The 12,417-nt window shown below is 58.8% G+C and overlaps 1 protein-coding gene across 1 annotated transcript in view; it reads right to left on the bottom strand.

The window, feature by feature from the left end:
• Nucleotides 1–12,417, bottom strand: part of PPP1R12B (protein phosphatase 1 regulatory subunit 12B) — a 188,930-nt gene that overhangs the window by 128,044 nt on the left and 48,469 nt on the right. The window contains exons 3-6 of the mRNA XM_054176320.1: nt 11,436–11,554; nt 5,579–5,738; nt 2,772–2,916; nt 733–807 (exon numbers count right to left, since the gene is read on the bottom strand). Of these exons, the coding sequence (XP_054032295.1) occupies nt 733–807; nt 2,772–2,916; nt 5,579–5,738; nt 11,436–11,554 (499 nt within the window). The remainder of the gene's footprint in view (nt 1–732; nt 808–2,771; nt 2,917–5,578; nt 5,739–11,435; nt 11,555–12,417) is intronic.

Raw genomic sequence — 12,417 nt, 5'->3', positions numbered from 1 at the left:
CCTGCTGCACACTGCCAGCCTGCTTCCCAAGTGTCCCTGCAGCTGCTGCTGCACACTGCCAGCCTGCTTCCCAAGTGTCCCTGCAGCTGCTGCTGCACACTGCCAGCCTGCTTCCCAAGTGTCCCTGCAGCTGCTGCTGCACACTGCCAGCCTGCTTCCCAAGTGTCCCTGCAGCTGCTGCTGCACACTGCCAGCCTGCTTCCCAAGTGTCCCTGCAGCTGCTGCTGCACACTGCCAGCCTGCTTCCCAAGTGTCCCTGCAGCTCCTGCTGCACACTGCCAGCCTGCTTCCCAAGTGTCCCTGCAGCTGCTGCTGCACTCTGCCAGCCTGCTTCCCAAGTGTCCCTGCAGCTCCTGCTGCACACTGCCAGCCTGCTTCCTGGGGTGCCAGCCCCAAGCTGACCTGAGTGATCCCTCCTTAAGCAAAGTGCAATTTGATGCTGCAGAGCTTGCCAGCCAACAAAAGGAACTGCAGAGCAACTCCAAAGCTGCACTGGATGCTCCCTCCCAGGTGGCACCATTCTGCATGTCAGCACTCTGCTGACCTTCCCATCCAGCCCTCTCCTCTTCCACCTATTCACAGCCTTGCTGTAATTAAAGATTCCAAATGACTAACCCAAAATAATTGGCTGGGCCTCAGCTTCCCCAGCTCTGTTGACAGCATATGGCTTGGAGAAGAGCCCTGGGTGCAAAGGTAATTGGAGGGGTGGGAAAGGATCTGCCCCAGACTCACCACACTCTGCTTCTTCTGCAGCATTTCCAGGTGCTCCACCAGGCCCTCGTCGGCCACGTCGAAGGGAGTCTGCCCCTGGTGCAGGGAGAGAAGCCAAGAGGAGAGGCCATGTGCCATGGGCCTGATGCTCCCTTTTGTTCTCCCCTCTTTTGAATGTGCTCCACACCCTCCCTCCCCAAGCACTGAGTAACAAACACTTTGGCTCAGCCCAGAGCACAGCCAGGCAGCGGCGGTGGCAGCCGGGGACCCAACCCAGCCCCGGCTGGGCAGCTCCCTGCTTCGTGCTGCTCAAAGCCAGCAGCCAGGACTGACAGAGGGGAGGCCTCAGGGGCCTGAAAGGGACACTGCTGTAGTGAGCAGGAATGGGATCAACCTCTTCCACTATATCCCAGTGTGTGAGCCCCAGCAGGGTGGGCAGCAGGGGCAGGGAGGGGATTCTGCCCTCTGCTCTGCTCTGCTGAGACCTCCCCTGCAGTGCTGGGGCAGCTCTGGAGCCCTCAGCACAGACAGGGCCCTGGGGAGCAGGGCCAGAGGAGGCCACAGCAGTGCTGGCAGGGCTGGAAGCCCTCTGCTGGGAGCCCAGGCTGAGAGGGTTGGGGTTGTGCAGCCTGCAGAGGAGAAGGCTCCAGGGAGAGCTCCTGGTGGCCTTGCAGTGCTGCAAGGGCTGATGAGAAAGCTGGGCTGGGGGCTTCATGAGGTGCTGCAGTGACAGGATGGGGGATGATGGTTTCAAACTGAAGCAATTCTTCACTGGGAGGGTGGAGAGACACTGGCCCAGGCTGCCCAGAGGGGTGGGAGGTGTCCCTTCCCTGGAGCCACTCCAGGTCACTGGGGGCAGTGAGCTGCAGTGGAAGGTGTCTCTGCTGACTGCAGAGGGAGTGGAACTGGATGACCCTTAAGGTCCCATCCAGTCCAGGCCATTCTATGGTTCTGTGATTTGAAACTCCTGAACTGCTGCCAGTCATGAGCAGGCCAAAAAAAACCTGGGAGCCATTTCCACATCCATGGACACTGACCACATGGAGCAGGGAACAGCACCTCAGGGCACAAAGAGAGAACTCAGCTCCACTGTCACCAGTACTGAAGCTGTAATCACCAGGTAATTAACACCAGGTAATGAATCCTGATGGCCAGGCATCAAATAAACCCAGGGTACCTTGGCCATCTGGCACAGGCTGCCCAGGGAGGCTGTGGCTGTCCCCTGCCTGGAGGTGTTCAGGACCAGGCTGGATGAGGCCCTGAGCAAGCTGTGCTGGTGGAAGGGGTCCCTGCCCATGGCAGGGGGCTGGAGCTGGATGCTCTGGAAGGTCCCTTCCAACCTAAGCCATTCTCTACAACTCCCTGAAGGGAGGCTGGAGCCAGGTGGGGGTTGGGCTCTTCTCCCAGGCACCCAGCACCAGAACAAGAGGACACAGTCTCAAGCTGTGCCAGGGGAGGTTCAGGCTGGATGTTAGGAAGAAGTTCTTCCCAGAAAGAGAGACTGGCCCTTAGATGTGCTGCCCAGGGAGGTGGTGGAGTCCCCATCCCTGGAGGTGCTCAGGAGGAGACTGGATGGGGTGCTTGGTGCCAAGGGTTAGTTGATTAGGTGGTGTTGGGTGATAGGTTGGACTTGATCTTGAAGGTCTCTTCCAACCTGGTCTATTCTACTCTATTCTATTCTACTCTACTCTATTCTACTCTATTCTGTTCTACTCTATTCTACTCTACTCTATCCTATCCTATCCTATCCTATCCTATCCTATCCTATCCTATCCTATCCTATCCCATCCCATTCCATCCCATCCCATCCCATCCCATCCTATGAATCCTGATCTTTTCCAGTAACTCCTGAAGCCTTTTCTGCCTCCCTCCAGAGCCAGGACCCTCAGGGCTCCAGGTGCCCTGTGCTGGGGCTCTGTAAATTCCCCAGCACCCCTGCAGAGGAGCTGCTCCTGCTGGGACTCCAGCAGGGTGCTGGATGGAGGGGAAGCAGCAAAGCTGACGTTCCCCTGGCTGCAAAATGCTTTGCCCCAGTTGTGCCAAGCCCCCTGTGCCCTCACCAGCTTGTTCCTGACGTCCATGTCACAGAGAGCCTCGGCCAGGATGGAGCAGGCTTCCTTCACCCCCCAGTGCGCCGCGGCGTGCAGCGGGGTCCAGCCGTCGTTGTCCTGGACGTTGAGGTTAAAGCCAGCCTGGATCAGGAGCCTGAGGGGAGAAGCAGTGTTGGTTTCTGCCCCCCAGCAATGACTTCCACGCAGAGGAGCTCACACTGAGAGGCACAGAGCAGGCAGCAAGGCTCACAAGGAGCCAGGAGGTCCTCAGCTTCTTTGTTCACCTCAGCAACAACCACTCCAGGTTCTTGCAACTGGAAGAGGAGAGAGGGGAATGGGAAGGGACTGCTGTGAAAGCTGCAGGAGTTGTGTGACTGAGGAGGTGCTCCTGGAGAAGAGGAGGCTGAGGGAGACCTCTTTGCTCTCTACAGCTCCCTGCAGGGAGGTTGGAGCAAGGAGGGGGCAGCCTCTGCTCCTTGGTGGCAAGCAACAGGAGCAGAGCAAATGGTTCCAAGCTGCCCCAGGGGAGGCTCAGGCTGGATCTGAGGAAATCTTTCTGCCCTGGAAGGGATCTCAGCCATTGGCAGAGGCTGCCCAGGGCAGTGCTGCAGTCTCCATCCCTGGGGGTGTTCATGCAGCTGTGGTGCTGAGGGCCATGGTTTGGTGCTAAGCCTGCAGTGCTGGGTGGAGGGCTGGGCTGGAGGAGCTTGGAGGCCTCTTCCAGCCAGACATTTGCTGTGATTCTGTTCCCTTTCAGAACTTCTTTTCTGCTCTGGCACTGGGGACTGAACTTCTGCTCCAAAGGAGGAGACTCCAGGCTGGCTCAGGCACCAAGCAAGCCAGGTCTCTGCAGGCTGTCACCTCCACAACCAGGGACCAAGCACAATGCAGGCAGGGAAGGGCTTTGGGTAACTGGAGCTCAGTCTGGGTCCCAGGAGAGAACAAGGAATGGCCATGAGGAGCCAGCAGGACTGCCTGGGACAGGACATGCCTGGGATGGACAGGTATGGAAGGTGGAAGTTCACCAAGCCACACCTGGGCTAACCAACCCAAACTGCATTTGTGCAGCCCTGGTTCAACAGCCTCACCCAAGTGAACTGCCTGGGCACACCCTCAGGTCACACCTTCACCTCCCTGCCTCCCCCACCCAGCCCCACAGCACCTGGAGCCTGAACAGTTAAGCCCAAAACAAGCAGAAGGGAGCTCAGTGTAGCCTGGAGCCCCAGGGCCACCTGCAGAGCGGCACAGCAGCCAGCAGGTGGATGTGCTGTGGGGCTCAGGTATCAGCTCTGACCAGCAGCCAAGTTGCTTAAATATTGAAGAACATCCCAGGGGAATTCTGCAACTTCTTCCCCAGCTCCACTCTGACCCTGCCCTGCCTCAGCTCCAAACCCTTCCCCCTGGGCCTGGCTCAGACACCTCAGCCAAAGTCTCTCTGCAGCTTCCTGCAGGATCCCTTCAGGTCCTGGCAGCAGCTCTGAGGTCCCCCTGGAGCCTTCTCCTCTGCAGGCTGCACAGCCCCAGCTCCCTCAGCCTGTGCTCCCAGCAGAGCTGCTCCAACCCCTGGATCACCTTTGTGATCCTCCTCTGGCCTCAGTTGTTGAGAACAACAAAATGGCCAAAGCTTGAGCAGGACCAGCTCCTGCCCACCAAAATCTGTGACATGAAGGATGGGGATGGACAAATGCTTCCAGAAGGGATTTTGAGGTGGGCTACAGAGAAAGCTGCTGTGCCCATGGGCAGCTCCACCCATGCACCCAGAGCAGGGAGGAAAAAGCTTTGCTGTTGGAAACCTGGACCAGACCTTACCTGTGAAAACAGGAATGCTTTATTGCCAGGACACAGCACTGGGCAGGGTTCTGCTCCCAGTGAGCTTCCTGGGGCCAGAGCAGCAGAAGCAGAGCTGCTGGGTGTTGGAATCCCTTTGGCACTGCTGGTGGCTGCAGGAGCATTAAGGGGCAGGGGCAGTAGAATGAAGGGGCAGGGGGCAGTGAGGAGGGCTGGACACTGCAGCTTCCACTGGAATGGTCACCCAGCCTGGGGGGTGTTGGTGAGTGTCAGGCAGTGTGTGCTGGCACTCTGTAGGCTGAAGCTGGTCCCAAGGCTGTCTTCCTTGCCAGTCCTAAAGCTACTGCTCTAAAAGTGAAAGTGCAACCTCAGACCCTAAAGAGATTTCATCAATGTAAGCACAGCAAGGCCATGGAACTGCTGGAGCAGGCCCAGAGGAAGCCACCAAGCTGATCAGAGGGCAGGAGATCCTCCCTTATGGGCACAGACTGAGGGAGCTGGGTTTGTTCTGCCTGAAGAGAAGGCTCCAGGGAGACCTCAGAGCAGCCTTCCAGTACCTGAAGGGGCTCCAGGAGAGCTGGGGAGGGACTCTGGACAAAGGTTAGACACTAGAAGGAAGTTCTTCACAAGGAGGCTGGCCAGGCACTGGCACAGGGGGCCCAGGGAGGTGAGGAATGCCCCAGGCCTGGAGGTGTCCAAGGCCAGGCTGGATGAGGCCTGGAGCAAGCTGGGCTGGTGGAGGTGTCTCTGCCCATGGCAGGGGGGTGAAACTGGATGACCTTTAAGGTCCCTTCCAACCCAACCATCCTGGGATTCCATGAAGTACCCAAACCTCAGAGGCCCAGAGGCATGGAAGGGAATCTCCCAGCCCCTGTGCACGCCCGGCTGAACCTCCGTGGCAGGGAGCATTGCCCCAGAGAGCCTTCTGAGACACTGCAGCCTGAAAACCTCACTGTGAGGCAAATCTGCCTGAGCCCCAGGGCTGGATGTGCTGCTTGCAAGAGGCAGCCCTGGGCAGGGGCTCCCACCTCAGGACCTCTGCGTAGCCCTTGGCCGCAGCCACGTGCAGCGCCGTGGCGCCGGTGCGCGCCTGCTTCACGTCCTCGATCCTGCCGCTGTTCAGCCACTGCCGAGCGTCCTGCAGCATCTGCTGCTCCTCCTCCTTCCTGGCCAGCTCCAGGTCTGCACCTGGAAGGGGAAGCACAGGAGAGATTACCGAGGGAAAGCTCTCACAGAGATGTTCAACTTAGAATAGAATAGAATAGAATAGAATAGAATAGAGCAGGTTGGAAGAGACCTTCAAGATCACCGAGTCCAACCCATCAACCAATCCACCACCACCTGAACAACTAACCCATGGCACCCAGCACCCCAGCAAGTCTCCTCCTGAACACCTCCAGGGATGGGGACTCCACCACCTCCCCAGGCAGCACATCCCAATGGCCAATCTCTCTCTCTGTACAAAACTTCTTCCTAACATCCAACCTAAACCTCCCCTGGCACAGCCTGAGACTGTGTCCTCTTGTTCTGGTGCTGGCTGCCTGGGAGAAGAGCCCAACCCCCACCTGGCTCCAACCTCCCTTCAGGGAGTTGCAGAGAGCAAGAAGGTCTCCCCTGAGCCTCCTCTGCTGCAGGCTAAGCAACCCCAGCTCCCTCAGCCTCTCCTCCCAGGGCTGTGCTCAAGGCCTCTCCCCAGCCTTGTTGCCCTTCTCTGGACACCTTCAAGTCTCTCAATGTCCTTCCTGACCTGAGGGGCCCAGAACTGGACACAGGACTCAAGCTGTGGCCTAACCACTGCAGTGTACAGGGGCAGAATGAGCTCCCTGCTCCTGCTGGCCACACTCTTCCTGCTGCAGGCCAGGCTGCCCTTGGCCCTCCTGGCTGCCTGGGCACACTGCAGGCTCATGTTCAGCCTACCATCAACCAGCACCCCCAGGTCCCTCTCTGCCTGGCTGCTCTCAGCCACTCTTCCCTCAGCCTGTGGCACTGCCTGGGGCTGCTGTGGCCAAAGTGCAGCCCCTGGCCCTTGGATGTGTTCAATCTCCTGCCCTTGGACTCTGCCCCTCTGCCCAGCCTGTCCAGGTCCCTCTGCAGAGCCTCTCTGCCCTCCAGCAGCTCAACTCCTGCCCCCAGCTTGCTGTCATCTGCACATTCACTGCTGATGGCCTCAATGCCCTCATCCAGATCATCAATGAAGATGTTAAAGAGCACAGGGATCCTGCTGAGTGCAGGGGCTTGGACTGGGTGACCTTTGGAGCTCCCTTCCAGCCCAGAGCATTCTGTGATCCTGTAACTGATTTGTGACCTCCTCTGGACCTCCTGCATCAGCTCCATGCCCTTCCTGAAGATGTGCTTTAGATGAAGTCAGATGAAGGGAGCACATCAACAGACACAGCTGTGGGGGACTCTCTGGTGACAAGAGGGACCATGTGCTCCTGCTGCTGCGTGGAGGCCAGCTGGGTCAGGCTGATGAGCTGCATCACCTGCCACTGAACTGCCAAAACCCAGCCTCAGACTTGGTGTCCTGACTGCAGCTCTCCTGTACAGCTGAGACAGCACCAGAAGCACAATGTGGCTCCACTCCTCTCAGCCTACAGCTCACTGACTCAGGGGACCTGAGCTAGAGGAGGGCAGGTTTAGATCAGATGTCAGAAAGAAGTTGTTGCCCAGCAGGGTGGTGAGAGCCTGGCACAGGCTGCCCAGGGAGGTGGTGGAAGCCTCCTGCCTGGAGGTGTTTGCAGCCAGGCTGGAGGTGGCTGTGAGCAACCTGCTGTGGTGTGAGGTGTCCCTGCCCATGGCAGGGGTTGGGACTGGATGATCCTTAAGGTCCCTTCCAGCCCTGACAGCTCTGTGACTGAAAACATGAAGGAGAAGAGGACAGCTGTGGCTGTGGGTAAGTTCTTCAGTGCAGGACCAATGTGAAAGCCAACTGCATCAGGGGCCAGCAGCTTTAAAACAGAAAAGAAAGTGAACACTTCTCCACTCACAGTCAGAGACTCACAGAATGGTTTGGGCTGACAAAGGCCTCTGAGATCCCCCAGGCCAACCCCAACCCAACCCCCCCCATGGCCACCAAACCCTGGCCCCAGTGCCATGGCCACAGCTTGCTGCAACCCCTCCAGCCATGGGGACTCCACCACCTCCCTGGGCAGCCTCTGCCAGGCCCTGACCACTCCTCCAGCAAAGACATTTTGCCTCCTCTCCAACCTCAGCCTCCCCTGGCACAATTTCAGGCCAGTTCCTCTCCTTCTGTCCCCTGAGCCTGGGGAGCAGAGCCCAACCCCCCCTGGCTGCAGCCTCCTCTCAGGGAGCTGCAGAGAGCAATGAGGTCTCCCTCAGCCTCCTCAACCCCCCCCAGCTCCCTCAGCTGCTCCTCCCCAGCCCTCTTCTCCAGACCCTTCCCCAGCTCTGTTGCCCTTCCCTGAAATCTGACTCCACTACCCCAGGCTGTGGTGAAGATCAGCAGCAGGAGGGCTCCAAAACAGGGAGCAGAGAAACCACAGAATCACAAAGGTTGGAGAGGACCTCCAAGATCATCAGGTTCAACCCAAGAGCTCCCTGACCAGCAGACCTCAGCTGCTTAACTCTGTGGCTGTTAACTACAGCAGTGCCTGTGGCAGGAGCTCCTCAGCAGCAGGAAGCCCCAGGGGATTCCTGAGCACCCAGAGTCCATCTGGCTGAGGCCTTCCTTGAGGCACAGTAGCTGGAGGCTGGGAAGGTGGCTGGGAGGGGAGCCCCAGAGGCCTGTGCCCTTGCTGCAGTGTGCAGCAGGCTGCTGCTCTCAGCTGTGCTGCAGGGAGGGCAGAGCTGGCTGGGGCCTCGTTTGAAGCCTCCCTCACGCTGCAGCCAGCAGCCAGCACCCTGCTAAGCTGTGCCAAGGGGAAGCAGCTCGCTGCAGGCAGATGGCTGGCTCAGGGCATCTTAGCAGGAGGCTGCTCTTGTGCTGAGGCAATGGAAAGCCAAGAAGCATCCCAGGAAGGGATGCTTCTTGAGGCAGGCAGGTGAGGAATTGTCTGCTGTCAGCCTTGGCTTCTCTGGGCTGGCCACAGCCTGCTCCCCACAGCCAGGCTGCCCAGGGAGATGCAGATCCTCTCTCTCATGGGATCACAGAAGGGCTTGGAAGGGAGCCTCAAAGGTTGCCTTGTCCAACCCCCTGAAGCCAGCAGGGACAGCTCTGCCTGGAGCAGGCTGCTCAGGGGCATATCAGTCTGGCCTTGAATGTCTCCAGGGATGAGGCTTCACCCTCCCCTCTGGGCAAGCTGTTCAGTGTTTCCCCACTCCCTCCTCCTTCACACCACTGCAGCTCTCTCTTTAAAGTGGCTACCAAGAACTGCTCACAGGAACAGCAGGGCTGAAACCTGCCAAGGGCAGAGCTTGGGCCCAGTGCAGCAAACCCTGCCTGGGGACACAACCCCCTTCAGGAACACCTGAGCAGAGTCAGGATCAGGCAGCAGGGCTCTGTAAGCTCCTTTCAAAGTGGAACAGAGTACAATAACCTTGTCACAAACACCAGCCCAGGAAGAGAACAGTTTCTGGCTCCCAGCAGGAACTTGATCCTGCAGCAACTTTCCAAGAGGAACAGCAACACAAATGACAAGGAGCAGGAGGGCTCCAGCCCCACCAGCAACACCAAGTGGCTGAGGCCTGGTCCCTGCCTCCCTGCACCTGAAAAGAGCTTCAGAAATAAAGCAACCACCATGGGGTAAGCAGAATCCAGCTGGGAAGGAGGAGGGATTCAACCCAGCCTGCAAACAACCCCAACAGCAGGCAGAAAATCATCAGGACCAGGAAGAATCTTTGGGGTCTCCAGCCCAAACTGCTGCTCAGAGGAGGGGAAAGTCAAACCCAGATCAAGTTGCTCAGAGCTAAAGGGCACTGAGCACAGGTCCTGTGGGGAGCAGCTGAGGCAGCTGGGGGTGTTCAGGCTGGAGGAGGCTGAGGGAGGCCTCATTGCTCTCTGCAGCTCCCTGCAGGGAGGTTGGAGCAAGGAGGGGGCAGCCTCTGCTCCTTGGTGACAAGGGACAGGAGCAGAGGCAATGGTTCCAGGCTGCCCCAGGGGAGGCTCAGGCTGGATGCTAGGAAATCTTTCTGCCCTGGAAGGGATCTCAGCCATTGGCAGAGGCTGCCCAGGGCAGTGCTGCAGTCTCCATCCCTGGGGGTGTCCAGGCAGCACAGACCTGGTGCTGAGGGCCATGGTTTGGTTTGACCTGCAGTGCTGGGTGGAGAGATGCCCTGGATGAGCTTGGAGGCCTCTTGCAACCAGAGACATTCAGTGACTCTGTAAATGCAGCTGTGCTTTGACCACCCTCAGTGCTGGAGATGGCACAGAGTTCCTGCTGGTCCCTGTCCCACACTGCCCTGGGCATCCCTTCCCCCATGTACACACAGGGATTGTGCAGGCAGAACGTCCTCTGCCCAGCCCTGTGAGTCTCTTCTGCTCCCACCACTGGGCAGCTCTGACAGGAGGCTCTGCAGCCTCTCCCCAGGCAGTGCAGGACAAGCAGCAGATCCCTCAAGAGCTTTCTGTTCTCAAAGCCAAACACCTCCAACATTTAGCCCATGTGTGCTCCAGGTGGACCCCTTGGGGGCTGTCAGCTCAGTTTGCCTCAGTCCACCCAGCTGGGATAAATGCACCCTTCAAACCCACTCCTGATGAACCTCACTGCCAGGGTTCAAGCCCCTCACACCTATGTGCAGCCCCCAGCCCCCCCAGACACATTCCATGAGCATGAAGAGAACTGGACACTGCTGAAGCCTTTCTCACAGCAGCTGCACAGCCCCAGGTGCTCCTTCTGCCTGGGATGGTTCTGCAGGGACAGTGCAGGGAGCAGCCCCCCAGGCAGCCCCACCTGGTGGGCAAGGGGAGATGGCAGAGCAGAGGGGCTGCAGAAGAAGCCTGGGGGAGGCTCAGGATAAAGCAGATCACTCCAGGCCAGGCACACTCATTTCCCAGTCCTTACTCTTGGCAGGGCTCTGTATCTCAGCTCTGTACTATCCAGGGCTGGAGCAGCTCTGCTGGGAGCACAGGCTGAGGGAGCTGGGGCTGTGCAGCCTGCAGGGGAGAAGGCTCCAGGGGAGACCTTAGAGCTGCCTGAAGGGATCCTGCAGGAAGGCTGCAGAGAGACTTCTCCTGAGGGGGTCTGAGCCAGCCCCAGGGGGAAGGGTTTGGAGCTGAAGCAGAGCAGGGTTAGAGTGGAGCTGGGGAAGAAGCTCTTCAGTGTGAGGCTGTGGCTGCCTCCTGCCTGGGGGTGTTGGAGGCCAGGCTGGATGAGGCCTTGAGCAGCTGAGTGTAGCTGAGAGGTGTCCCTGCCTGTGGCAGGGGGCTGGAGATGAGGATCTCTGTGGCTGCTTCCAGGCTGAGCCATTCTGTGACTCTAGGAGGTGCTGGTGACAGAAGAGCTTCCACTGACAGCAGAGCTCAGAATCTCCCTTTAAAAGCCAGATCTCATGCATCAGCTTCCAGTGTTGTGCTGTCTGCCTCTGAGGAACTCTGCTAAGGACAGAGCCTGCACAGCACAAACCTCTGCAGCTCTTCCACTGCTGTGCTACCAAAGCAGCAGCTGTCTGCTGCCTCTTGGGGCAGACCTCAGATCCCTTCACATACAGAATCAGAGTGCTAGGGGCTGGAAGGGACCATCCAGTCACCCCCTCTGACAGAGCAGGGCACCCAGAACACATCCAGGGGGGGCTGGAAAGGCTCCAGAGGAGACTCCACAGCCTCTCTGGGCAGCCTGCCCCAGGCTCCAGCAGCCTCCCAGGGACAAAGTTTTCCCTCCTGCTCCCCTGGCAGCTGCTCTGCTCCAGCTTGCCCCCAGTGCCCCTTGTGCTGTGCTTGGCCATGCCTGCAGTGCCCCCAGCACTCTCTGAGGTGCCAGCAGCATGTACCTTGTCTCTTCACTTGCTCCAGCAGCAGGTCCTTCATGGCTGCCTCCTCGGCGATGTCCGAGGGGACCTCTCCCTCGCTGTTCACCGCAGCCACGTTGGCTCCGTGCCTGATCAAGTACCTAAGGGAGTGAGACCCACACCAGAGCTCAGCTGCACCCTCCCAGGAGCCCACACAGCACCACCACACAGCACCACCAGGGATTCCTCTCTCTCATTCCAGTTCAGTTACCCAACGAGTGCCTTGCACTGAGAATGTTCCTGGGCCATGCACGGAGCCCTGGGCAGGGGCTTGGAGATTTGTTCCTCTGCTGTTACCTACAGACCTCTGCTCCTGCTCTCCCCTAGCAGGCTTGGGTCCTTCAGAGGAAAAAGGAAGTCAAACAGAAGCTAGGCCAAGCCAGCAGCAATTTTCTGTCTGTATCTACACACCACCATTCCCATCAAGGACAATTCAGACCCCCTGCAGCTTGTCCAGAGCGCACTGCTGGGACCCTCACTGCCAGCAGGACACTGAGGAGCTGCAGCAGGGCCAGGGAAGGGCAACAGAGCTGGGGAAGGGTCTGGGGAAGAGGGCTGGGGAGGAGCAGCTGAGGGAGCTGGGGGGGTTGAGCCTGGAGCAGAGGAGGCTGAGGGAGGCCTCATTGCTCTCTGCAGCTCCCTGCAGGGAGGTTGGAGCAAGGAGGGGGCAGCCTCTGCTCCTTGGTGGAAAGCAACAGGAGCAGAGGCAATGGCTCCAAGCTGCCCCAGGGGAGGTTCAGGCTGGACATCAGGAAATATTTCTGCCCTGGAAGGCTCTCAAACATTGGCAGAGGCTGCCCAGGGCAGTTCAGCACCCCAGGGGGGTGTGGGGGGTGTGTGTGTGGTGGAGGTGGTTTGGTGTTGATGCTGCAGTGCTGGGTTGGAGGTTGGGCTGGATGAGCTTGGAGCTCTCTTCCAAGCAGGGAGATTCTGTGACTGTGGGATCAAGACCAGGCCCTAGCAG

This window comes from Dryobates pubescens, chromosome 35 (genome assembly GCF_014839835.1).
Source record: "Dryobates pubescens isolate bDryPub1 chromosome 35, bDryPub1.pri, whole genome shotgun sequence".
Classification (NCBI taxonomy): domain Eukaryota; kingdom Metazoa; phylum Chordata; class Aves; order Piciformes; family Picidae; genus Dryobates; species Dryobates pubescens.
The sequence above is the reverse complement of the archived record's forward strand: the minus strand, read 5'-3'. Positions and strand labels throughout refer to the sequence as shown.